The following is a 24,985-nucleotide window of genomic DNA, read 5'->3' on the forward strand; positions in this document are numbered from 1 at the left end:
TAGGGATTAAGGCGTAGTTGATTGATTGATATTGAATGTACATACATTGTATATCCGAGAGATGGAGACAGTAAGGTAATAACATAGTTGACAAAATTGAAAACGTGTTTTATAGCCCAAAAAGGAAACAAAGCATATTACTATCCTCAGCTGCATCTTTAACGGCTCTACATCTATTAAACAAATTGAGGGAATGCTCCATACTACTGCTAAACAAGTATTCACAGACTTACGTCGAATATACATACCCCCGATATCCTCAAATGTGTATACGAGACGGGGATTTAATATTTGTTCTTGAGTGCTCATTGCTCACTGATGACAATGTTTTTTCCTGGGCTCATGAGGTGGTGAGTAATTACACCGCTTTATGAAGGAGTCGAGGGTCTTCTGTTTTGAAGGGCTGCTGTAGGACTGATTAGTCGAAACTTCCAAGGACTTCTCGTGGCCATCAAGCATCTGCATATACATTTGTAAATTTATAAGCCAGGGTGCTAGTTTTGTACCTCAAGTATTCAATAGAGAATTAAATAGAAGACCTGTCCGAGATTTTCCAGCTTGCTCTGAACAACATCCCTGTACAAAAGTCATAAGAATAGCCATTACATCAGAACTTCTACCTTAGCATGTTCACTGTCAAATAAATTAGAAAGCTCTATTAGTAATTAAGGGAACGTACCAAATAATGTCATCAACAGTGTCATTTGCCAGCAGATAACACACATTGACAGAGGACACCTAGAAAGGAAGCACATCCGTTAAAGTTCTGACTCCTGAATATATTGATTTCTTATAGAATTAACGCTCTGCAGTCTGCTAACTTAACATGCAGAGACATCCATAATGTAGTCGTTATTTAAACCAAAATTACTGGAATACAGACAGGAAATAGCGAAATACTGCAAACGAATCAGTGTCTTCCAGCTTATACTCCTTTTATATTCCTATTTTTGGTTGCATTAAGTGCTAATGAATCACAGCAGCTTGCTTTAACACCCAACAAACCAACCCAGGTATACTTGCGGATTTGAAAATAATTCAGGAACGAAAAATATCTTCAAAAAGTTATCTAACATTATGTTGCTCACCTGGCCAATTCTGTGAGCTCTATCCTCGGCTTGAATGAGGTCACCTGGTGTCCATGATAATTCTGCAAATATCACTGTGCTTGCTGCTGTTAATGTTAACCCGACACCCCCAGCTTTGATGGATAGCTATAATACAACAGTTATAACAATATCATTTCCCATTTTGCATAATCTCACTTTCTCACTTTATTTATAGATCAACCAGGAAACCAGTCCTATGGTCAAATTACACAGTTTCTTTGACTAATTATAATAGATCATGGCATTACCACTGCAGCCTTAATTGTTTCTTTTTCCTGAAAATCCGTTACCAGTGCTTGTCGTAATGCTGATGGAGTACTGCCATCAATCCTAATACAACCAACCTTCTTCTTCTGCAAAACAAGGGGAGCGTTCAAATAGTCTACAATTCTCGAAAATCAACTAAAACATGCAAATCTTACAAGTAAATAGTTGTGTATCGACTCAATCATTGGTTGATGATGCGCAAATATCAGGAACTTGCAGTCTGCCTGTATGTTTGAAAAAACTACAGTTACTACACCAAGAAGAACAAGAAGAATATCTAAGCTTATATGAAGAAGCAAGAAGTTGGCATATTGGAGAAGACATGCAACTGCTCTATAGACAAAACATAAATCACTGTGTCAGATAAAACGACAGCCACTTTTTGCGTGACAGAGCACTCTTTGGTGTAAATAATGGAACTGATGCAAGGACCTTACGAGCATCACTTAACAACTTGAAACTCGCACTTGACTCGAAAATTAGTTTATATGAGAAGTTGTACATCAGACAAGTTTTAATTGACCTGTGTTGTCATTAGTAAGGTCTCAAACACCTAGACCTCAAGTTGCAACTTGGTTGTTTTGAGTAAACTCACGTCGAGTAAACTCACATCGAGTTAAAACAGCGCTTCCAATATCCTTATTTATCTGTAGGTTGTGTATCTGATACTGGAGTTCCCTTTCTTCTATCTAATGGAAAGTTTACAGCATGTATATAGTGTAGTATTGTCCCACATTGGTAGAAGAGTAGTATGTCCTTGTATAGTATAGCTATAAATAAGGACCTCTTGTATTTTATTGTTCATCCAATATCAATAACATATTTTCTCCCGTGCCTTCTCACATGGTATCAGAGCAATTGTGAGAGACTTATCGCTGTGCATAAATTCCAGCGATTCCGGGAAAGAGAAATCGCTATGCATAAATTCCAGCGATTCCGGGAAAGAGAAATCAGAATTTTTTAAGGCTGTTTTCTATCTGCTTCATTTCTGTCAGTGTTGTGCAAAATCCAACACTACCACAAAAGTCGTCACTGTCCGGCGACCAAACCCCAGTGAAAAACTCCGGCAGCAGCCTCCTCACACGCCTCCACGCGCCACCAGAAGCTCACGCGCCGGCGCGTACGACCACTTTCGGCCATTTTTTTGAAAATCTTCCTTCAGAACAGTTGGGTCGCCTGGTAATTCCGATACTACTCCTACTGTTTTCATTTCATTCCGACAACTTTGAGTTTTTTCCGACAGCTACTTAGCTTTAATGGGAGGTTCAAACTACTTAGCTTGGGCTTCATCTGTCGAGTTATGGTGTAGAGGTCAAGGTGTTCAAGATCATCTAATCAAACAGTCTAGCGATGGAGATGAAAAGGCAATAGCACTTTGGGCAAAAATCGATGCTCAGTTATGTAGCATCTTGTGGCGATCTATTGATTCCAAGTTGATGCCCTTGTTTCGTCCATTCCAGACATGTTATTTGATTTGGGCAAAGGCACGCACCTTATACAGTAATGACATATCTCGCTTCTATGATGTGATATCGCGGATGACAAACCTAAAGAAGCAGGAATTGGATATGTCTACTTACTTGGGTCAAGTACAGGCAGTCATGGAGGAATTTGAGAAGTTGATGCCAGTTTCTGCTAGTGTGGAAAAACAACAAGAGCAGCGACAGAAGATGTTTCTCGTTCTTACCCTCGCTGGACTTCCTAATGATCTTGATTCAGTACGCGACCAGATTTTGGCTAGTCCGTCTGTCCCGACAGTTGATGAATTATTCTCTCGATTACTCCGCCTTGCTGCAGCACCAAGTCCACCAGTGATCTCATCACAGATACTTGATTCCTCTGTTCTTGCATCCCAGACAATGGATGTTCAGGCATCTCAAACTATGGAGCATAGACGAGGAGGAGGTCGTTTTGGAAGATCTAGACCCAAGTGTTCTTATTGTCACAAATTTGGACACACTCGTGAAATGTACTATTCCTTACATGGTCGTTTACCCAAAAATGCTTACATTGCTCAGACCGAGACTCCAGGTAACCAAGGATTTTCTTTATCTAAAGAAGAATATAATGAGCTCCTTCAGTATCGAGCAAGTAAGCAGACATCTCCACAAGTAGCCTCAGTTGCTCAGACTGATACTTCTGTTACTGGTAATTCTTTTGCTTGTGTTTCCCAGTCTAGCACTCTTGGCCCATGGGTCATGGACTCCGGCGCTTCTGATCACATCTCTGGTAATATATCACTTTTGTCAAATATTGTATATTCACAGTCTCTTCCCACTGTTACTTTAGCCAATGGATGTCAAACTAAGGCAAAAGGAGTTGGACAAGCTAATCCCTTGTCTTCTATCACCCTAGATTCCGTTCTTTATGTCCCTGGCTGTCCTTTTAGTCTTGCATCTGTTAGTCGTTTGACTCGTGCCCTCCATTGTGGTATATATTTTATTGACGATTCTTTTATTATGCAGGACCGCAGTACGGGACAGACAATTGGTACAGGACGTGAATCAGAAGGTCTTTACTACCTTAACTCACTCAGCCCTTCCACAACATGTCTAGTTACAGATCCTCCAGATCTAATCCACAGACGTTTAGGACATCCGAGTTTATCCAAACTTCAGAAGATGGTGCCTAGTTTATCTAGTTTGTCTACATTAGATTGTGAGTCGTGTCAACTTGGGAAACATACCCGAGCCTCCTTTTCGCGTAGTGTTGAGAGTCATGCAGAGTCTGTCTTCTCCTTAGTTCATTCTGATATATGAGGTCCTAGTAGAGTCAGTTCATCCTTGGGATTTCGTTATTTTGTCAGTTTCATTGATGATTATTCAAGATGTACTTGGCTTTTCTTAATGAAAGATCGTTCTGAGTTATTTTCTTTATTCCAGAGTTTCTGTGCTGAAATCAAAAACCAATTTGGTGTTTCTATTCGCATTTTTCGCAGTGATAATGCCTTAGAATATTTATCTTCTCAATTTCAGCAGTTTATGACTTCTCAGGGAATTATTCATCAGACATCTTATCCTTATACCCCTCAGCAAAATGGGGTTGCTGAGAGAAAGAATAGGCACCTTATTGAGACTGCTCGCACACTTCTAATTGAATCTCGTGTTCCGTTGCGTTTTTGGGGCGATGCAGTTCTCACAGCTTGTTATTTGATTAATCGGATGCCTTCATCTCCCATCAAGAATCAGATTCCGCATTCAGTATTGTTTCCCCAGTCACCCTTATACTCTCTTCCACCTCGTGTTTTTGGGAGCACGTGTTTTGTTCATAACTTAGCCCCTGGGAAAGATAAGTTAGCTCCTCGTGCTCTCAAGTGTGTATTCTCGTGTTCAGAAGGGATATCGTTGTTATTCTCCAGATCTTCGTAGGTACCTTATGTCAGCTGACGTCACATTTTTGAGTCTAAACCTTTCTTTACCTCTGCTGACCACCATGATATATCTGAGGTCTTACCTATACCGACCTTTGAGGAGTTTACTATAGCTCCTCCTCCACCTTCGACCACAGAGGTTTCATCCATACCAACCGTTGAGGAGTCTAGTGTTGTTCCCCCTAGTTCCCCAGCCACAGGAACACCACTCTTGACTTATCATCGTCGTTTGCGTCTTCCATCAGGCCCAACTGGTTCTCGTCCTGCACCTGACCCTGCTCCTGCTGCGGACCCTGCTCCTAGTACACCGATTGCACTTCGGAAAGGTATACGGACCACACTTAACCCTAATCCTCATTATGTCGGTTTGAGCTATCATCGTCTGTCATCTCCCCATTATGCTTTTATATCTTCTTTGTCCTTGGTTTCCATCTCTAAGTCTACAGGTGAAGCGTTGTCTCATCTAGGATGGCGACAGGCTATGAGTGACAAGATGTCTGCTTTACATACAAGTGGTACTTGGGAGCTTGTTCCTCTTCCCTCAGGTAAATCTACTGTTGGTTGTCGTTTGGTTTATGCAGTCAAAGTTGGTCCCAATGGACAAATTGATCGACTTAAGGCCCGTCTTGTTGCCAAAGGATATACTCAGATATTTGGGCTCGATTACAGTGATACCTTCTCTCCCGTGGCTAAAGTGGCTTCAGTCCGCCTTTTTCTATCCATGGCTGCGGTTCGTCATTGGCCCCTCTATCAGCTGGACATTAAAAATGCCTTTCTTCACGGTGATCTTGAGGATGAGGTTTATATGGAGCAACCACCTGGTTTTGTTGCTCAGGGGAGTCTCGTGGCCTTGTATGTCGCTTGCGTCGGTCACTTTATGATCTAAAGCAGTCTCCTCGAGCCTGGTTTGGTAAGTTCAGCACGGTTATCCAGGAGTTTGGCATGATTCGTAGTGAAGCTGATCACTCTGTGTTTTATCGGCACTCTGCTTCAAGTCTCTGTATTTATCTGGTAGTCTATGTTGATGATATTGTTATTACTGGCAATGATCAGGATGGTATTACCAATCTGAAGCAGCATCTCTTCCAGCACTTCCAAACTAAGGATCTAGGCAGATTGAAGTACTTTCTAGGTATTGAGGTTGCCCAGTCTAGCTCAGGTATTGTTATTTCTCAAAGAAAATATGCTTTAGACATTCTTGAGGAGACGGGGATGATAGGTTGCAGACTTGTTGACACTCAGATGGATCCGAATTCTAAACTTATGCCAGGACAGGGGGAGCCGCTTAGCGATCCTGCAAGCTATAGGCGGCTGGTTGGAAAATTAAATTATCTCACAGTGACTAGACCTGACATTTCTTATCCTGTGAGTGTTGTAAGTCAGTTTATGAATTCTCCCTGTGATAGTCATTGGGATGCAGTTGTCCGCATTATTCGATATATAAAATCGGCTCCAGGCAAAGGGTTACTCTTTGAGGATCGAGGTCATGAGCAGATCATTGGATACTCAGATGCTGATTGGGCAGGATCACCTTCTGATAGACGTTCTACGTCTGGATATTGTGTTTTAGTAGGAGGAAATTTGGTGTCCTGGAAGAGCAAGAAACAGAATGTAGTTGCTCGGTCTTAGTGCAGAAGTAGAATATCGAGCAATGGCTATGGCAACATATGAGCTAGTCTGGACCAAACAATTGCTCAAGGAGTTGAAATTTGGTGAAATCAGTCAGATGGAACTTGTGTGCGATAATCAAGCTGCCCTTCATATTGCATCAAATCCGGTGTTGCATGAGAGAACTAAACACATTGAGATTGATTGTCACTTCGTCAGAGAAAAGATACTTTCAGGAGAGATTGCTACAAAGTTTGTGAGGTCGAATGATCAACTTGCAGATATTTTTACCAAGTCCCTCACTGGTCCTCGTATTGGTTATATATGTAACAAGCTCGGTACATATAATTTGTATGCACCTGCTTGAGGGGGAGTGTTAGTTTACAGCATGCATATAGTGTAGTATTGTCCCACATTGGTAGAAGAGTAGTATGTCCTTGTATAGTATAGCTATAAATAAGGACCTCTTGTATTGTATTGTTCATCCAATATCAATAACATATTTTCTCCCGTGCCTTCTCACATAATGGAAAGGCAATATCTTTCTAATTTCCAAAGAAATTCAAAGGCCAATATTTTCTGATTTTATCTTCCTTTTTTGCTCTTCAACATGAGAATAGTGCTTCCTTTTCCTTTTCCTTTTGCACTCCCTTACAGATGGTATTGTTTTTTAATCCAACGTGATGAAAAAGGTAAAGAAAGAACATTCCAAAGCAGCTGGAGATGCTTTCGCTTTGTATTCTGAATACATAGGATGTAGAAGAAACCAAGGCCATACCTCAACCATGGTTCCTAGGTAATCCAAAACGGCTGGAATTTTGGCCTCAGCAGAGGCAGTGTAAATCTGCAGCCCAACAAGCAAAGTATAGGGTTTAAAACTTTGGTAAAAAGTAAACACAATGCAGCCAAATCAAGTATTTAGAAACAAAAACAAAAAACAAAAAAAAATGGCAGTGAGCAATGTAAGAAACCTAGATCAAATTTGTCAGATTTAATTATTACGCACCAGCAATTAAAGAAATAGGGTGCCCAGAGAAATCTAACGTAGCCCCAGAAGTATGGGCAGCATGCAGGTAAAAGATGTCTGAGATTAGGCACTGTTAACACAAGGTGACAGAGTAATTTAATACTAATGGAAGGTTTTCAGGTTTATTCCAGTACATGCTCTCTGTAAACTATAACATTTACTTCTCCAAATAAAAGTTTCATGCGCATTATTCTATCCTATCGGGCCAACAGCAATTCAGCTCATATTGTATTAATCTGTGGGTATTCCAGTTGATCAAATAAAACTTAGCCAACATGAACATGAATTTTTTTCAAACAACACTTTCTATGTACCAGATACTATGAAGATCTTTGAGACCGCAGATAATTCTTAGGTGGTTTTACCATTATTTTCTTGGATGGTCTGTTCTTCTAGCATTACCTTTTAGTAGTTGTCACTTTTTTATAGGACAATTGTGCATGGATTTGACAACAAGGTCACAAAAACTCAGCTCCTATTACTCTAGGAGACTGAGGAAGCTCATTATGCTTTCTACATCAATCACACCGCTCATTTTACACAAAAACACTTAGGTGTGTGCCCCAAGCAGCGCGTCATACCAGAACAGAATATTGTTGCCGTCCCCCAATTTGACTTGAGTTCTAACTGCAAATTTCTCTTATAAACTCCTAATTTATTTGTGGTCTACTTACCTACAAAGAGGAAAAGTTTTTCAATCGGCCTGCACACAGGAGCACTATTCTGACAGCAGAAGTTTTCGGAGAAAATGGATATATATTGTGAGCCAAGTGCTCAAGGTGCAAGAGGCAAAGAGAAGCATATCATGTAGTAAAACCAGGATAAGATCAGTATAATTTTCAAGAATCCTTGATATAGCACTCAACTCTCCAACTGATAAAAAAGAAATAAATAAGTAATCATGATCCAAATTTTGCAGATGTACCTTAGTGATGAGGCTCTTCTCTGCAAACTTAAGAGATTTAGCCTCCTCCTCGGACTGAGCTAATTTATGTTTCCCCTTAATGACCTCCAACTACATGATGCAACATTAGATTAAGTAACTACGCTTCCTCAGAGATCAAGGACCGTCAGGCATCATTATCAAAGACAGTTCTTTACATTCTTTGAACCGGACTATCAAGCATCATATATTTCTCTAAATCCATTTCTTTAAATTCAAATTAGAAAAAGGAAGTTTCAAGAATAATAATAAGTTTCCAGTGAGAAGTACCACAAGAGACGTTAAAGTATTCATAGCTGAAAAGTCAAAAGGAGGTTAACTGGAATAATTAAAGGTCATTAAATGCATAAACTTAGATAATAAAAAACAGAAAAAACAGCATTTCTGGTTCAAAGTCCCCTTCAAGTTATTGGGTGTGAAGGGGCCAATAAAGTATAATCACAAAGGTATACAAGAATACCTCACGAAATAGACTATTAACATGTCTCATCTCCTTCTCCCCCAAGTCTAGGAAAACCTGTAACGAAGTGAGAGAGAATGAGATGAAGTCATATGGCCAGAACCACCAAAATGTAAGTCCAAAGTTTATACTTGTTGCCTCCGCTTCTGAGGGAGCTCAGAAAGAACATCTTTTTTCAGTCGCCGAATCATCAGCGTTGCTTTCATTAGACTGTGCAGCTCTTCGTGATTACTTGCACCTTGATAAACTCCAAAGATGCCCTAGAATGTCAGCAAACCTGTTAGAGCACTTCTTTATTGCTGTAAGATGTCAGAAAAGGCTTCTGATGCAGGGGAGTTTTGACTTACACCCTTGCAATAGCGGTTGCCATATTCATGCACATTCTTATATACATTAGGATACAAGGCCTCCAGCTGTCAAGCACACAGTTTTAGATCACAAACCCCCAATAAATAATTTTTTTCCCTTCTATTTGAAACTTGATAGCAGTTAAGACCTGTACGCAGAGTACCAATAAAAAAAAAATTGATCAATATATTGTATACCTGTTTGAATAGTTCAATTGGCCTTGATAAAGCAGGAGTTCCACTGAGCAATATCACATACTGAGCTTTCTGCAGTGGTTAAAATGTAAGTTTATCAGAACCACTCCTTTCCATTTATAGATTTGGTAAAAAATGTTGGAGCTAAGGTCCAATATATGGAAGAAACAAGCGTTTCCACAACCCTACCACCCAGTCAATTCTGTTCCACTTAATCTCTCTTCCATGCTCATCAACTTGGATGGGAGTATTCAACCAATTTTCCACCAAGTTTTCAAAGAGCCATTTGTTCAGAGGCCAACTGATACTTTTGTTTCTTTTCTTTCTTGTTCATTTCGATATGTTTAATACTGCAGAAAGATTTAGACAAAAGAAGATTTGAAGTTTCACCTAAATTTTGTCAACTTGATAACCATGAGTTGAGCTTCTCTGTTGTGAACTGTATCTTGATATATATATATATTGCATACAGTTCAGGGTGGTGCACTGGACTAATTGATGTGTGCCTCTTTTCCATTTACTTTTTTTTAGATGGATGAAGGTTACTGTAAAAAAGTATCAAGAGATGCCTCCATGTATCGAGCACAAGTAACTACAGTGATATATCCATCTTCTTTTTTTCCTTTTTTTTTGGAAAAAAGTAATACATTCATTACCATTGAGTAAGAACTCTATAGAATAAACCCACACCTGAACACAGTGAGAATGCACACAGACCTTTTCTTTATAAAAGAAAGGAAGCAGACCTGTAATAAGGGAAGTGAAGCACCGGTTCTTTTTGCTTGGGCATTTTTCAAGAAGTGTGATTCATCTGCAATAACAACCTGAATAAACATATCATCACGGATAACAGTCATTAAGTAGCATGAAAATGCCAACCATTAGGGGATATCCAACACAAAGCACTTAATATAAAGTTATAAACACAATAATCAAGAGGTTAGAGAAGTATCAACATCCAAAGACTGAAGATCTTAAGCCTCTTGTATTTCCTATCATTCTTTTCGAATTGTCTTTTCGATAGCTCAAAAATTTTCAAAGTTGTTAAAAGAAAGGTATAAAAGCAGCACAAGAAAGTGAACCAATTAAGTATTCTTGTTGAAGCAAATAAAAGTGTATCCAAGCAAATAAGAATGGAAGAAAATCCAGATAACAGAAAGGTTCATTGATTTCCTGGATAGGTTTTTCAGCCCTTCAAGAAGCCATCTGTCATTTCCTCTAAGTACTCCACAGATCATAAAGAGGAGCCACCTCTAATACACTTTATAGAGCATTATCTTAGCAAATGAAACGGCAATTTATTTCAACTGGTGTGCAACCGTTATATAACAAAAGGGTATCCAAGCAAATAAGAATGGAATAAAATCCAGATAACAAAAAAAGGTGTTTTAACTTTTCAGTCATGTTATATCACTCACATATACAGAGCCATGTCGAGTATAGCGTCAAGGTCCATCAAAAGATAAGTTACTAAGGATTCATATTGTTCAGGTATTAGGGAATTGAATTACAGCAGATGTCAGATCCTGTAGATAATGTACTGGACTTACCTTAAAAGTTGATGCCATAAGTGGATCTTGAAGCTTAGGGACTATGTCGTACGATACTATGTTGAACACACCATCAAGGTGAACGGACTTCTTAGTGTTTGAAGGCACTATTTTAAATCCTGCCTTATTTGAACCACCCCATTGAGATAAAACCACCTGTGTAATAGAAAAATATTAATTATCTGGGAACTTGAAATGCAACTTGTTTGTAACATTACATTGAATGCACTCTCTAGAGGCACTTTCTCTTTAAGGTTCCACTGCACGTAAACATAGAAATGTTAATCAACTTATACTAACCTAGTAATTAAATAGCAATGAAAAGCTTCTCATACGTTACCTCAAAGTAGGCAGTAACATAATTAGATTCTGCGATAATTTAAGGTGCAACATTAGAAAATTTTGAACCAGAGTTAAAAAGATGGCCCATTAGAAACTAGCCTTCTTACTTCTATAACATTGTGGTAGACAAAGAAGATAGGGCACGACAAATATTTCTATTGGAGGGAACAATGATATTTGCAGTCCAGTTTGTAGAATGAACTTAAAAGAACAGAAGGCACCTATGGCCTTACAGAAATTTGCCAAGACAAAAGATTGCTCTTAATACCAAATGAAGAAAGCATTGATGAAGTCTGCAGTCCAGATCACTGACTACTGATTCACAGAGGAGATTGAACTGAAAGTAGGTGTCAAAAAAAGGGGAGAGCATGGCTATTGCTGGAAATGGAGAACCAAACATGGGGGTCTGACCCTGCGAGCCATTGTCTTCCACGTGGAAACCCTTTGGCCACTGTTGTTGCCTCAGCGATAGAGATTCGTGAAATTTGGCCAGAGTAATTTGAAAGCTTTCTTTTACTTATTGTTGAGGGTATTTTATTCAGTATCCATTAACAAGAAACTGCAGTAGAAATATTTACAAAGTAATTTGAAAGTTGAATCAAAAAGCTATGGAGTGAGGTAGAAAAAGCAAAGCCAGTTCACAGAATAGTTTTTATGGTGAAAGTTTGAGAAATGAGGAACAATGTCAGATTTATTGATGAAGAGAACTAATTTGTGTATAACTTGATTTTAAGAATACAAAGGAATACTCAAATTATTAGGCGGAAATACAACAAATTAAACCATATTAATTAGGTTAACCAACATTAATTTTTCAGATTGGCACCTCGGGCCCATCCTTGACTTTCACCAAAAACCTTTATGATTTTTTTTCATTTTCTAGTAATTACAGCTTGCCGACCCCAACTTGGTTGGGATTGAGGCATAGTTGTTGTCTAGTAAATACAACTTCTCTTTAAGTGATTAACCAATTTAATCATATATGAAGAAAGTTCAAATTTTAAGTACAGGAACAAGAAATACTAATTATCTAACATCTTTAATTATCCCAAAATCTAGTGCAATATAGTAAATATCTATAATACCAGACTAAATTAACTTTATTATGATATTTACACCTTATTTCCTTGTGTAATATCCAAAAATGTGAAACTTCTACTTGAAGTGAAATTGAGGATTTAAGAGCTCGGGTGAATTCTTTCATGTAAAAACAAGGAGTGCATAGAGCTAAATTTGAAGTATAACCAACTCCACAAATTGAATTGTAAAATACTAAGGCAGCAACCGACATGATACTACTATACATATTTGTGAAATCATCATATTTAGATCTCAAGCTATCGAACAATGCTAAACATCAAGAAACATTAATTTCATTCTTACTGTTCCAAATTTCACAGCCCAATCATCAGCAACTTACTTCTCTATAAAAGAAAAAAAGGAAAAAAGTTATTGAACCATACAAGTATTTCCGATGATGGAATATCCAGCCACTGTTGAATCATCTGCATTAAGCACCAAAAACAGTGAGTGTAAGGCAAAAACTCCTGATAATACACAAAAATTACCATGACTTACAGAAGCCCAGTGAAGCCGTAAGGAAGATGGAGCAAGAACAAGAACTGGCCATGATTCGCGGATGCATGAAACCACAGCGATAGCCTGCAAATGTGAAAAGAAATAAAGCATGTATGATACATAGAGATAGGGCAACCAAAGATCCATGTCAAAGAAAATCCCAACCAAAAAAAAACTTGATTATAAGTATGTCACACATTTGGTCATATAATTATGCGTATCAGTTACGGATTGAGGTGTGTAAAACACATGCTAGCTGAAAATCAAAAATCATCTATGTCAAATATAGTTGAGAGAAACAAAAATGATCACTTTTGATAAGGCATATTTAGGTCGGCTATCAACTGTCAACACTGACTCTCAATCAGCTTAAGTTCATAGTTGAAGGCAAAAAAAGATCTGACAAAGTGATTTTGGGTTGTAATGCAAGAACAAGGTCTGACTAGTCATTACACAACGGCAATAGATATTTTAAAACAGGGACAACATATTGAAACAGCGATAGATGGCGACGTTTTGGAGTCTTCTGGCAGAAGATATCTATAGGTAAGAGTAAGACCTAGGTAACCATAATTTTGTAAAGCTCTTATTTGCTATTTCCTTTTTTCTCAGATAGAAATAGAAATATTACCAAGAACAATGCATTACAAGCAACAGGAGGAAGGTGACACTTCAATTGCACTAGGAAAGAGTTAAAAGGTTTGTTTCCTACTTGGGCCTACAATGAGCTGAATTTCTCTAATGCTGAAAAGCCTTCCAATTTTTCTTCACAATGTTATTTCATCGTGGCCCTATTTTAGGATTCTTGGGCCTACAATGTGCTGAAATTCACTAATACCAAATGCCTTTTAATTTTACTTCCAGATGAGGGTTTAAACGAGAAGCCAAGTGGTACTATTTTTAAGTTAAACAATCCACAGAATTATCTTATTGTGTATAAATAAGTACTAATAGAAGGAAGGAGCAAAATAACAACATAATCATAACCCAAAGACAGGAGAACTAAAGCGGAAATCCAAATATAAATAGCAGCAGTAGAAGAAGAAGTACATGAATGTCGAAGCTTGCAGATGAGCCACAATTGTTGACTCAAATTTGAGTAAATTCTCGTCCTATTCACTATTTTTTCTTTAAAAGAGAATTTTTTTTCCAACAGTTCAACACGCACATATTTGATGCCATGACATTGTGCTTTTGAGCCTGAAACAGTCACTTCGCTAAAGCACACAGGTCTAATCCTAAAAAGCGACCCATTGACTCGTTATGCTTCGACAAATTATGCGCTTTTGCAAATATTGCTCATAGGAAATCTTATACAAAGGATAAAGTTTGATCTTGAAACCCTAAACACTCTGGTGGATCGGAAGATAAAATCAGTTCTTGATTAAGATGATCTGCTAGATAATCCTGGAAGATAATGAAATTGGTTGAAAAGCTAAATTATTTAACTATTACTATACGATAATGATTGCAGTAGCGGTTGTGGAGTTAGATCTAGTTATACGGATGCAGTTGTGGCATCATAAGGTATCTCTTATTGTTTGATAAATGTAATGCAAATGCTCATACGGACGTAAGGATACCAATAAAACCAATACCCCACCGGAATTAAATATTATTAGATATATGAAAGAATATAAGCATTAAACCCAAAACCTTAAGACAATGGGTGCATTGGTCCAAGACCTTTATAAACCATTTTGGAAGCCCTTAAACAATTCAACCCTCCAGCGCTTATAACCTCATTTTGGGGTTTACGCGTGATTTTTAACACGGCCTTACAGGTACGAGAACGGCTTACCATAGGTTGGCTCTGTTACTATGTAAAAGAATATGAACGTCCAAACCAATTTTTAAGGCAAGGTGGGGTCCATTAGAACCCTTTATATCATCCATGCCGGACAATTAATAACTCAACAAGCTATCAAGCTAGAACTTAGGGCCTAAAGTATGACATCATAGGAAAAAAAAAATACAATACCATAACCAGTAAAATGCTGTACCCTGAATGAATAACCATTAAAATTACTACTAACTTGATATTGCTGTTATATGAAAATATCAGCATGTAGCAGGTAAATGACTCTAAACTAACATTCAATTTGACATAGTTTTAGCCAAAACCTGAAGAGTCTTTCCAAGTCCCATCTCATCGGCCAATAGGATACGCCCTCCATGCTGTAATGCAAATCTAAACAGAAAAATGTTATACCTCCTTTTTTAGTCAAAGAACAAAGAACAGCATGCCCTTCCTACAGATCAAATTGACTAATAAAGGAAAAGCTCAAAAACTTTGTATAACATACCTGACCCCTTCACGCTGAAAAGGCATCAGCTTTGATTCAATATTATTTGGAATAAATTCATAATGATCTGGTGAAAAGAGAAAAACTAAATATGCATACAAAGCTAGACGAACTGCTCTTTTATACAAAATGAATGTTTTATTGATATACAAAAGCAGGTGCTACATAGATGAGGATAAGATGTCCTATCAATTCTAGGAAATAGACAGAAAATATGCTAACATGACCCTTCTAATACGAATTGTATAAGAGCTACCAAAGGTGTTTATGAAGGACTAAGACTATTCGACTCGTTGCATTCAGATTTTGGATTAGATATTCATATTCTTTCACGCGGTACAAAAATGTGTGCTAAGCCATTTCTCACACTCGTAAGTCTTGTTAAATTTCACCTGTAAACCCAAAAGTCAGTATATGTGGAAAGGTGTTCAGTTACATAATTGTCTCAAATTAATTGGGTAAGGGATCACAAAGGTGTATAAAGGTCTTGACATACTCCACCCATTGCCTTAAGATTTTGGATTGGATGCTCAAATTCAATACATACCATGAGAAATGAATGTCTAATAGGTATTGACGGCAATACATGGGCCTAAAATGACACAAGAACCAGCATAAAAGAATTTGTTCAAGGTGGCGTTGAACCAGCTGTTCAACTTAAACATTGTCTAATTCTTGAATTTACTATCTACTCTGCACAATAATCTCAAAGCAAGCACCTAATAGAAAATTGCATTAAAAATCCAACTCATTTCTGTTATTTCTTGATAATCTATTTCATGATAAGCATCGCCATGGAATCTCCATGGCAGTAGTCTAGCAGAGCAGCAGTGATAAATTTACCTCGAAGGTCAGGCATCGTAGAAGCAGCAGCAACGGCACATTGTACCAGAGGATCTAAATTCTCCAACTTACATGTTAAAGATGAACCAACATTAGCTTAATTAAATGGAGCCAAAGAAGATTCAAGATATTTAAGTACCCGATTCTATGGAAAAAAACATATGCACAAGGTCCACCAAAGCTAACTCCTAATTTTTATTGTATTCTCATCAGAAGTTGGGAAAGTGATATGAGGAGAGCAAAAGAATTTTCAACTCCTCACCTCCAAATTGGAGCCTGAAATTTCACGAAGAACTTTTTCTGCTATGGACAACGATGACAAAGGAAACATCCATAACCTGCAACATATATATAGAGGGACTCACTGCATTTGAATTTCGAAATCAACCCTGGCCAACATGATTTAAGATACTTGGCCAACTGACAATCTAAGGGTTGATAACACAACAGAGCCAAAAAAAAAGTGTTAAATTGTGTGACCATCTTAGCTAAAAATCGGCATTCTGCTCCTAATATTATAGTGATACTTTCTCTCTCGTGGCTAAAGTAGCATCTGTTCGTCTCTTTTTGTCCATGGCTGTTGTACGTCATTGGCCTCTTTATCAGTTAGACATTAAGAATGCTTTTCTCCACGGTGATCTTGAGGAAGAAGTTTATATGGAGCAACCACCTGGTTTTGTTGCTCAGGGGGAGTTTAATGGTTGTGTGTGCAGATTGCGCAAGTCACTATATGGTTTGAAACAGTCCCCTCGAGCTTGGTTTGGTAAGTTCAGCACAATTATTCAGGAGTTCGGCATGACTCGTAGTGAGGCTGATCACTCTGTGTTTTATCGGCATTCTGCTCCTAATCTGTGTATTTATCTAGTGGTTTATGTTGATATTGTTATTATTGGTAATGATCAGGATGGTATTACTAATCTGAAGCAACATCTCTTTCAGCACTTCCAGACTAAGGATCTGGGCAGATTGAAGTATTTTCTAGGTATTGAGGTCGCTCAGTCTAGCTCAGGTATTGTTATTTCACAGCGGAAATATGCCTTAGACATTCTTGAGAAGACTGGAATGATGGGTTGCAAACCTATTGACTCTCTTATGGATCTGAATGCTAAGCTTCTGTCTGGACAGGGGAGCCTTTTAGAGACCCTACGAGATATAGGAGGTTGGTTGGCAAATTGAATTACCTCACAGTGACTAGACCTGACATTTCTTTTCCGGTGAGTGTTGTAAGTCAGTTTATGGATTCTCCCTGTGATAGTCACTGGGATGCAGTTGTTCGCATTCTTCGGTATATAAAGTCAGCTCCAGGCAAAGGATTACTATTCGAGGATCAAGGCCACGATCAGATTGTTGGGTACACAGATGCTGATTGGGCAGGATCACCTTTTGATAGACGTTCTACGTCTGGATATTGTGTTCTAGTATGAGGTAATTTGGTCTCGTGGAAGAGCAAGAAACAGAATGTAGTTGCTCGATCTAGCGCCGAAGCCGAATATCGGGCCATGGCTATGGCGACGTGTGAGTTAGTTTGGGTCAAGCAGTTGCTCAAGGAGTTAAAGTTCGGAGAAATCAGCAAGATGGAACTAGTGTGTGATAACCAAGCTGCTCTTCATATTGCATCAAATCCGGTGTTCCATGAGAGGACTAAACACATTAATATCGACTGTCACTTTGTCAGAGAAAAAATACTTTCAGGAGATATTGTTACAAAGTTTGTAAAGTCGAATGATCAACTAGCAGATATTTTCACTAAGTCTCTTACTGGTTCTCGTATTAGTTACATGTGTAACAAGCTCGGTACATATGATGTGTATGCACCGGCTTGAGGGGGAGTGTTAGTTTATAGATATGTATAGTGTAGTCTTGTCCCACATTGGAAGAGGAGTAATATCTCCTTGTAGTGTATAGCTATAAATAGGGACCTCTTGTATTGTATTTATCATCCAATATCAATAACATATTTTCTCCCGTGCCTTCTCACAATATATATAGAGGGACTCACTGCATTTGAATTTCGAAATCAACCCTGGCCAACATGATTTAAGATACTTGGCCAACTGACAATCTAACGGTTGATAACACAACAGAGCCAAAAAGAAAAGTGCTAAATTGTGTGACCATCTTAGCTAAAAGTTTAAGCTGTTAGAGAGAGTACACTTTTAATTATTTAATTAAATCTCCAACACACCCCCTCACGTGTGGGCCTGATCGTTTTTCATGAGCACATGAAAATTCTTTTTGATTATGGCTGGCGGTGAGACTCGCACTCAAGACCTCTGCCTGCTCTAATAACATGTTGAATTGTATAATCATCTCAGCTAAAAGCTTAAGCGCTTAGAGAGGGTATGCTTTTATTTACTTAATTATATCTCCAACAAAAAGAAAAAAAATGTGAGTGATAAGGATGGTGTTGTTCAAGAGATAAGAGAATAGTTCTTCCAAGGAAAAGAAAACATTTTTCCATTTTCCCTTTCTTTTGGTAACACAGAATACAAATATATTTGACATCCACACAATGGTTGTCTTTGGTCATGAGAGAAAAGGATACAATTGAAATGTCATTTGCTATCAGTTTGTCTACTTGGGTGAAATCTAGTCGCAGAGAACAGGAGTGATTTTTGTTACTTTTAGACTTTTAATTCCCATATCTCCTCTTTTTCGGGGTTTATTGGAAATGAGGATTGGTGTTGCCAACTCCAATTAGCTTGGGACTGAGGTGTTGTTGTTGTGGGGAGGGGGTATTGCATAGCAGCAGTTTCGTTGCCTGATTCGACTATATTTGAAAAGAAAAGGAAAAAAAATATTTGAAAGGAAAAGGAAATGGGTCAAGAATACCTCTCTTTAGCACTCCAACTGGCTTTAGGGATTTTACGGCAAGCTTCAACAAGTATCTGGTAAAGATAAGATCCACGTTGTATCAAAAAGCCAAAAAGGAAATCAGAATGACATGATGCAAGTAGGCCAACAGCTACCTGGTCATATGAAAACTTTGCTGCAATATTTCCACTTGCATGAAGGAAAAATTTAACATAGCGCTTTTCTTTTAGCTGTTTCACATGATTGGCATCATGAGGCCCAGAATTTCCAGCAGAGCTTTTTCCTTTGTTTTGTCAAGGGTGTTTGGAGGACAGGCATACAGGAGTCAGGAATATCTGAAAATCAGATATAACCACCTTAAGATGGGAGATGCAAAACACTCACCAGAGACCTTATCTTCCCCTGATGAAGGCTTTATTGTAGGTGCAGCAGATGACGATTCTTCCTGCAACAGAAAAAGGCAGTAACGGGGAGTACCCAATAAGCTATTAATTCAGTTACAACTACTACTACTAAGTTGCAAACAAGTTGAGTAGGCTATATGAATTCTCACTAATCATATTTCCCATTAAAATACATCACAGGCCATCATACAAAAAAAAAAAAAAAAAAAAATTGAGAAGTACTAGAAATTCTCTAGATTTCCTACTGGCATAAGAATCTCTAATAGAGCTAAAAGACTCCTAGAAAGTATAGGACCTAACATAGATGTATCAAAATGATTAAAAAATATTCCCAACTAATTGGTATCGCTATCGCCTATATAAATATTTTTCTTCTATTGTGTCTTGTCTTGTTGTTGTTCTTACTTGTTGCCATTACTTTTTTTCATCCTTTTTCCGGTCGAGGGTCTATCGGATACAGCCTCTCTGCCCTTCCAGGGTAGGGGTAAGGGTGTAAGGCCGCGTACATCTTACTCTCCTCAGACCCCACTTGTGGGAAATCACTGGGTTTGTTGTTGTTGTATTGTGTCTTGTCTCTCGTTAAGTCTGCTGATTCTAATAAGTTAGTTACTATCAAAAAAGAAATACTAACAATTTAGTTGGCAAAATATACAAATAATGTCAAGAAAAATCACCAGAACACCAATGATATTAAGCAACCGTTTTAGCTAAAGGCTCACCAGCAATGCACATATACAGACAGTTACATAACATGGACAGCACAGCTAAATTCTCCAAAGATGCAAGAAAACACAGACTAAAACATGCAAATATCTGTAACCTAATGAGTCAAACAGTCTTATTCAATCTAAAACCTTAACACCATAGCTGGAGTAGACCAAAAACACATTGCAGGTCTCATTCTTTTCCTTGGTCAAGCAAAGCCTGTACAAATATTTTGTTGAGAGGTGCGGTGTTATAGCAACAATTATGCCCAAAATACTAAAACTATTGAAGACATAATTAAGTAAGAGATGTGCCCTCTAGTAAAGCATTTCACAGTTAAATATGGTAATAGAGCTTCCAGAAGTCCCGAGTTAAAGTCTCACAACCACCCTTCAAAAAAAAGGTCTTCACATTCTTGGCCCATCAAAAAGAATCAATTCCTCATCTGTGCGTGTTTAAGACAACTAATTAAGTCAATAAAGTGAGAGGAGATTCAAATCCAAGTGAAGGCAAAAGAAGCGCTAGGTGATTTCTTCCCGTTTTCCTAAGCCTTGATGGACAGAGTTGCTGCGGGAGGTTGGTCGGAGGTAGCAGGTGCCCTACGGAATAGTCGAGGTGCACCGGACACCTCATAAAAAAAGGACCTAACTAATTAAATAAATGAGTGGTGTATCTAGCCGCTTAAGCTTTTAGATGATCTGGTCACACAATTCAGCACATACAATTAGTGGAGTAACCATTTTTTTTATAAATCCCTTTAATTTTAGGGCTGCAACAGTATGAAAGACAGGAAGAAACCCCGAGCAAACAATTTATTTAGTTGGTTTAATTCTGAAAATAAAATCAACTTGAATCGTATCACCCACAGAAATCACAAATATACTTTACAGGGTGCAGATAATGTGCTTGAAGAAATGCCTAGCAGAAATTAAAATCAAACAAAGGTGAAAATTCCCAATTGGGTATTGATTAAAAACGAAGTAGAAATGAAACTGACTCTTTTATATGTAGCTGGAAACGTAGAAGGGAGTTTAGATTGTAGAGAAGCGGCACTAGTAGCAGCAGCAAAAGAAATCACAAATATATTTTAAAGGGTGCAGATAATGTGCTTGAAGAAATGCCTAGCAGAAATTAAAATCAAACAAAGGCGGAAAAATTCCCAAATGGGTATTGATTAAAAACGAAGTAGAAATGAAACTGACTCTTTTATATGTAGCTGGAAAAGCAGAAGGGAGTGTAGATTGCAGAGACGCGGCACTAGTAGTAGCAGCAGAAGAAGATGCGTTGCGCTCAGCTATTTGTTTTAGGGCATCTCTTTCGAGATTGTCCAGTTCCTCTACGCTCAATTCCCAATCATCCAAATCCATGGCTAATTGGCGTCTCCTTGTTGTTTGCTTGCTTTACTCAAATTTTGAATTCAAGAATTGCTGCCGGGTCTTTTCAAATTTTGGGGTTTTGCAGTAGATATCTTTACTATTTTTTTGCAGAACAATATACAAAAATGGTCCCTTACCTTTGGGAATGGTATAAAATAGTCCCTTATATATACTCTTGAGCAGGTTTGATCCCTTAAAGTTGCCAAAAGTAAGCACTTTTAGTCTTCATCATCAACAATAACTGTGAAAAGAAAGATTAAACAAAAATACACACTTGGAGATGCTATTAAAAACGTAGCCAAAAAATGAAGGTTAATAATCACTTTTAAAAATTAAGTAATGTCAAGATCAAATAATTGATAAAAAAAGTGAATTGGAATTAGTTTCAATTGTAAATTCCCTAATGACTAATGTGATTTTCAAATTTTGAACTTAGAACTTTCACAAATACACAAACTTTTTCAACTTCAATTTAAATATTGTCCAAAATCATAAAATACTAGGCGTTTGGACATTGATTGAAGTTGAAAAAAGAGAGGAGAATGTGAAATCGATGTTAAAAGATAGTATTTGAAAGTTAACTATAATCTATTTCCGAAGATAAATTAATATAATTTAATGTATATACTGATCAGTGTGACTAAATTTGTTATCATTCACGTGTCGGCAAGACACTAGTAAATAATCACCATGCTTCAATTAATGAGCTTCTTAGAAAATCCATGTCCTTGCTATTAGGGGTGGCAAAATGGTTAAAAGAAAATAATTAACCACCCATATTATTCATTAAAAAGTGGGTTGGATAATGAACTTTTTAAAAACGGGTCAAATATGGATAAGAACCATACTATCCATTTAAAAAATGAATAACTAATGGATAACCATTGGATAACTAATGGGTTTAACTTTTACATTTGTAAAGCCTCAAATTGGGGGTTCCTCAAGTTTGAGAGACTAGGAATTCTCCCAAAAGTGATCATATTCAAAAAGTCATGACCCATATTACCTGTCGGTTAACTTATTTTTTATCCGTATTAAATATGGGTCAGGCCGGATAATTTATCTATTTTTTTATTACCCGTTTTTGACATGTCTCATATCCGATCCGACCCGCATGTTTGCCACCCCTACTTGCTACGTACAAACGCTAGGGGTGGCAAGTGGGCCGCGGTCCCGGGTCGGTCCCGGGCCTTAAATAAACAGGCTAAACGGTCTTTTTGTAGGAACCGATCCGGAATCGGGCCCGCGAACTCACGATTTCGGGCTAAGCGAGTCGGCCTCGTGGGCTAAGTGGGCCCAACGACTAAGTAGTGATTTTAAAAAAAAATTAATAGAAATTAGAGACAAAAAGATCTTAAAAAAATATCTAAGGCAATGTCTTGTAAATTTATTATGACCTAATTTTTTAATTCAAATTTAAAGACAAAACAATTGTAAAAAGATATTCAAAGCAATGCCTTGTAATTTTATTATAGCAATAAAAAACATGGCAATATCTTTCTTATTCTTTCTCCCTCCTATGGAATGAACACAACAAGGTGTTAATACCACCACCTTCACAAATTGTAACAACCTCAATATCTTTTGACTATTTTTTGGAATAAAGTAAGCAATAGTAGCAAGTATAAAAGAAAATTATAGAGAAATTATGATAGATTGATATTAATTTTGTAGAAAATGAAAGAATGAGGGAGTATTTATAGTTCAAAACAGAAAAAAAAAGTGTAATTATAAAAAGGGGTTAAAACTAAGTTAGGGGGGTTAAAAGGCTATTTTTAAATAGCCAACGACTATTTTTTAAACCCCTAACAGCTTTTTTTTTCAAAAGCCAAACGACTATTTAAAAAAAAAAAACCATTGGCCCGTTTGGCCCGCCAATAGCCAAACGGGTTCGGTCCTAACGATTCCTAGCTAAGAACCGGCCCACGAGACCAGCACGAGCTCACCTCTAATGGTCCTAATGGTCCCAACCCTCTTAGCCCGCAGGCCCGAACCGACCCACTCGCCACGACGCCAATCGCCATGCTTCATTGTCCCATCCCTAATTAAGAGCAGGCCTAATTAACATTTTTCTTCGCATATGTTTGTACGAGTAACTATGAGAACCTTTGATATTAGATAATTCCAAATTTTCTTGAAGATGAATTATATGGTATTTGAATAAATTGGACTTTAATACTATAACATAAACGAATACATAGAGTTCGTATGACAAGTCTAACTAATTTGAAATTAAAACGTAATAAATTGATTTTTTTTTTTAAAATTGGGAGGTTGTAATTGACAAAAAAGAGCTAAAATAACCTGAAAGCTTACTTAAGTACAGAAAGGAAGATTTGAGGTTGCTTAATCGTCCATTTACAAAGTGTTTTGATTATGCTAAGAGTATAACTACAGTTTTTCCGAATTAAAGTTCGAATTAAGAAAAAGCAAGAAAGGTAAAACAAGTTCCCATAAAATGCGAATACAAAAGGAAATACTTAAGTGAGTAGAGGTCGAGATTTTAAAGTTATGGATTTTAGAACGACGAAATAATATTTGAGTTGTAAATTTATTTTTTGTACAAATTTAATAAATTTTTGACACAAATATAATGTTTGAGCAAACGCTTCTGGGCTTAGGGTCTGCCCATATCTTGTTGGGATTAAAAGATTGGTGAATGAAAAATAGAGGGAAGAAAGTGGAGGGAAAGTGAGCTCCATTTTGCTTTGGAAAGAGCAAGTGTCCCTCATTGGTGGTGCAAAGAAAAGTGAATGCACTTATATTGAGAAAACACTTCTCTTGGTGTTAAATGGGTTGGAAAGAAAGTAAGCCTCGCGCTGTCGTCGTCGTTGCTCGCTCGGCTTCGGGTTTGGTCAAAGATTGATTGATTAATCTTTTTAGACAAAATTTCTTTCAATTATTTAATTAATTAACGAAAATTCAACCCGAAATAACCCAGGACCCGCGATGCGACCCGGTCCGTTTCTTTTTCCGGATTATTTTAAATCCTTTTTTTCCGGAATATTGTTTCTTCTTTTTCTGCACAAAATTTTCCAGTGTGTTTTACAACAATTGAGTTGTTCGAAGTTCATCAGCGTTTTTGGTACCAATACACTGGTGAGTTAAAACCGTTCTATCCTGGGAGGATAATATTCCGGCACCTCGGGTACTTTAGGGGAATAATTTCCTTAAGGACACACTGTGCATTCAGTGGGCTCGATTTATTCCAAAATTATTTTCAAATATTATTTCGACATTCTGTTGCTACTAACTTTCTGTTTCAGAAAGTTTACTGTTTCATTATTCATTATATTAATACAGATTGGCTAACAATCGTAAGAAAATTATTTCTTATATTATAATCGGTATTCTGTTTTTAGAGATTAAAACTTGTGTGGTCTTCTACTCCTTCTAAATTTTTCTATTCTGATTTGAAGATATAAAAACTTCATCGGAGTATTAAAATTGAGAAACGATTTGAAGAACATAAAAAGTTCATCGTTTTCTGTGAAACAGTATATAAAAACTTCAGTTTTATATTTATTATACGTACTGTTTTGTAACGGCTCGGTCGGTCTTTTTAAGTATTATAACCTCATTCCCCTATTTACTGCTCAAGTCATGCTTTACAGTTATTTTATGACTTACCGGGTTAGTTTGGTCGGGTCCGAAAGGATTTCGGAGTGAAATGAGACACTTAGTCTCATAATTGAAAACTTAAGTTGGAAAAAGTTGACCGGATGTTGATTTATGTGTAAA

General features: G+C 37.5%; 1 protein-coding gene across 2 annotated transcripts; it reads right to left on the reverse strand.

The window, feature by feature from the left end:
- LOC107788977 (uncharacterized) lies at positions 1-21,319 on the reverse strand. Of its 2 annotated transcripts, XM_075231310.1 has the most exons (24): positions 21,071-21,317; positions 19,144-19,204; positions 18,915-19,042; positions 18,778-18,833; positions 16,208-16,283; positions 15,946-16,012; positions 15,103-15,169; positions 14,921-14,987; positions 12,797-12,880; positions 12,682-12,723; positions 10,877-11,032; positions 10,073-10,150; positions 9,330-9,398; positions 9,132-9,197; positions 8,916-9,044; positions 8,785-8,841; positions 8,307-8,396; positions 7,133-7,198; positions 1,532-1,600; positions 1,358-1,462; positions 1,089-1,214; positions 680-738; positions 540-576; positions 1-459 (listed from the first exon to the last, which is right to left on the reverse strand). In XM_075231310.1, exons 1-24 carry the CDS (start codon positions 21,233-21,235, stop codon positions 313-315), a joined length of 2,067 nt encoding a protein of 688 aa, XP_075087411.1. In that variant the 5' UTR covers positions 21,236-21,317; the 3' UTR covers positions 1-312. The 2 variants fall into 2 exon arrangements, 1 of the variants encoding a protein (XP_075087411.1); XR_012699469.1 differs by lacking the exons at positions 1-459; positions 540-576 and having other exon boundaries at positions 676-738; positions 1,089-1,162; positions 21,071-21,319.
- Positions 21,320-24,985: the final 3,666 nt, after the last annotated feature.

The sequence above is a fragment of the Nicotiana tabacum genome, chromosome 15, assembly GCF_000715075.1.
Source record: "Nicotiana tabacum cultivar K326 chromosome 15, ASM71507v2, whole genome shotgun sequence".
Taxonomy (NCBI): domain Eukaryota; kingdom Viridiplantae; phylum Streptophyta; class Magnoliopsida; order Solanales; family Solanaceae; genus Nicotiana; species Nicotiana tabacum.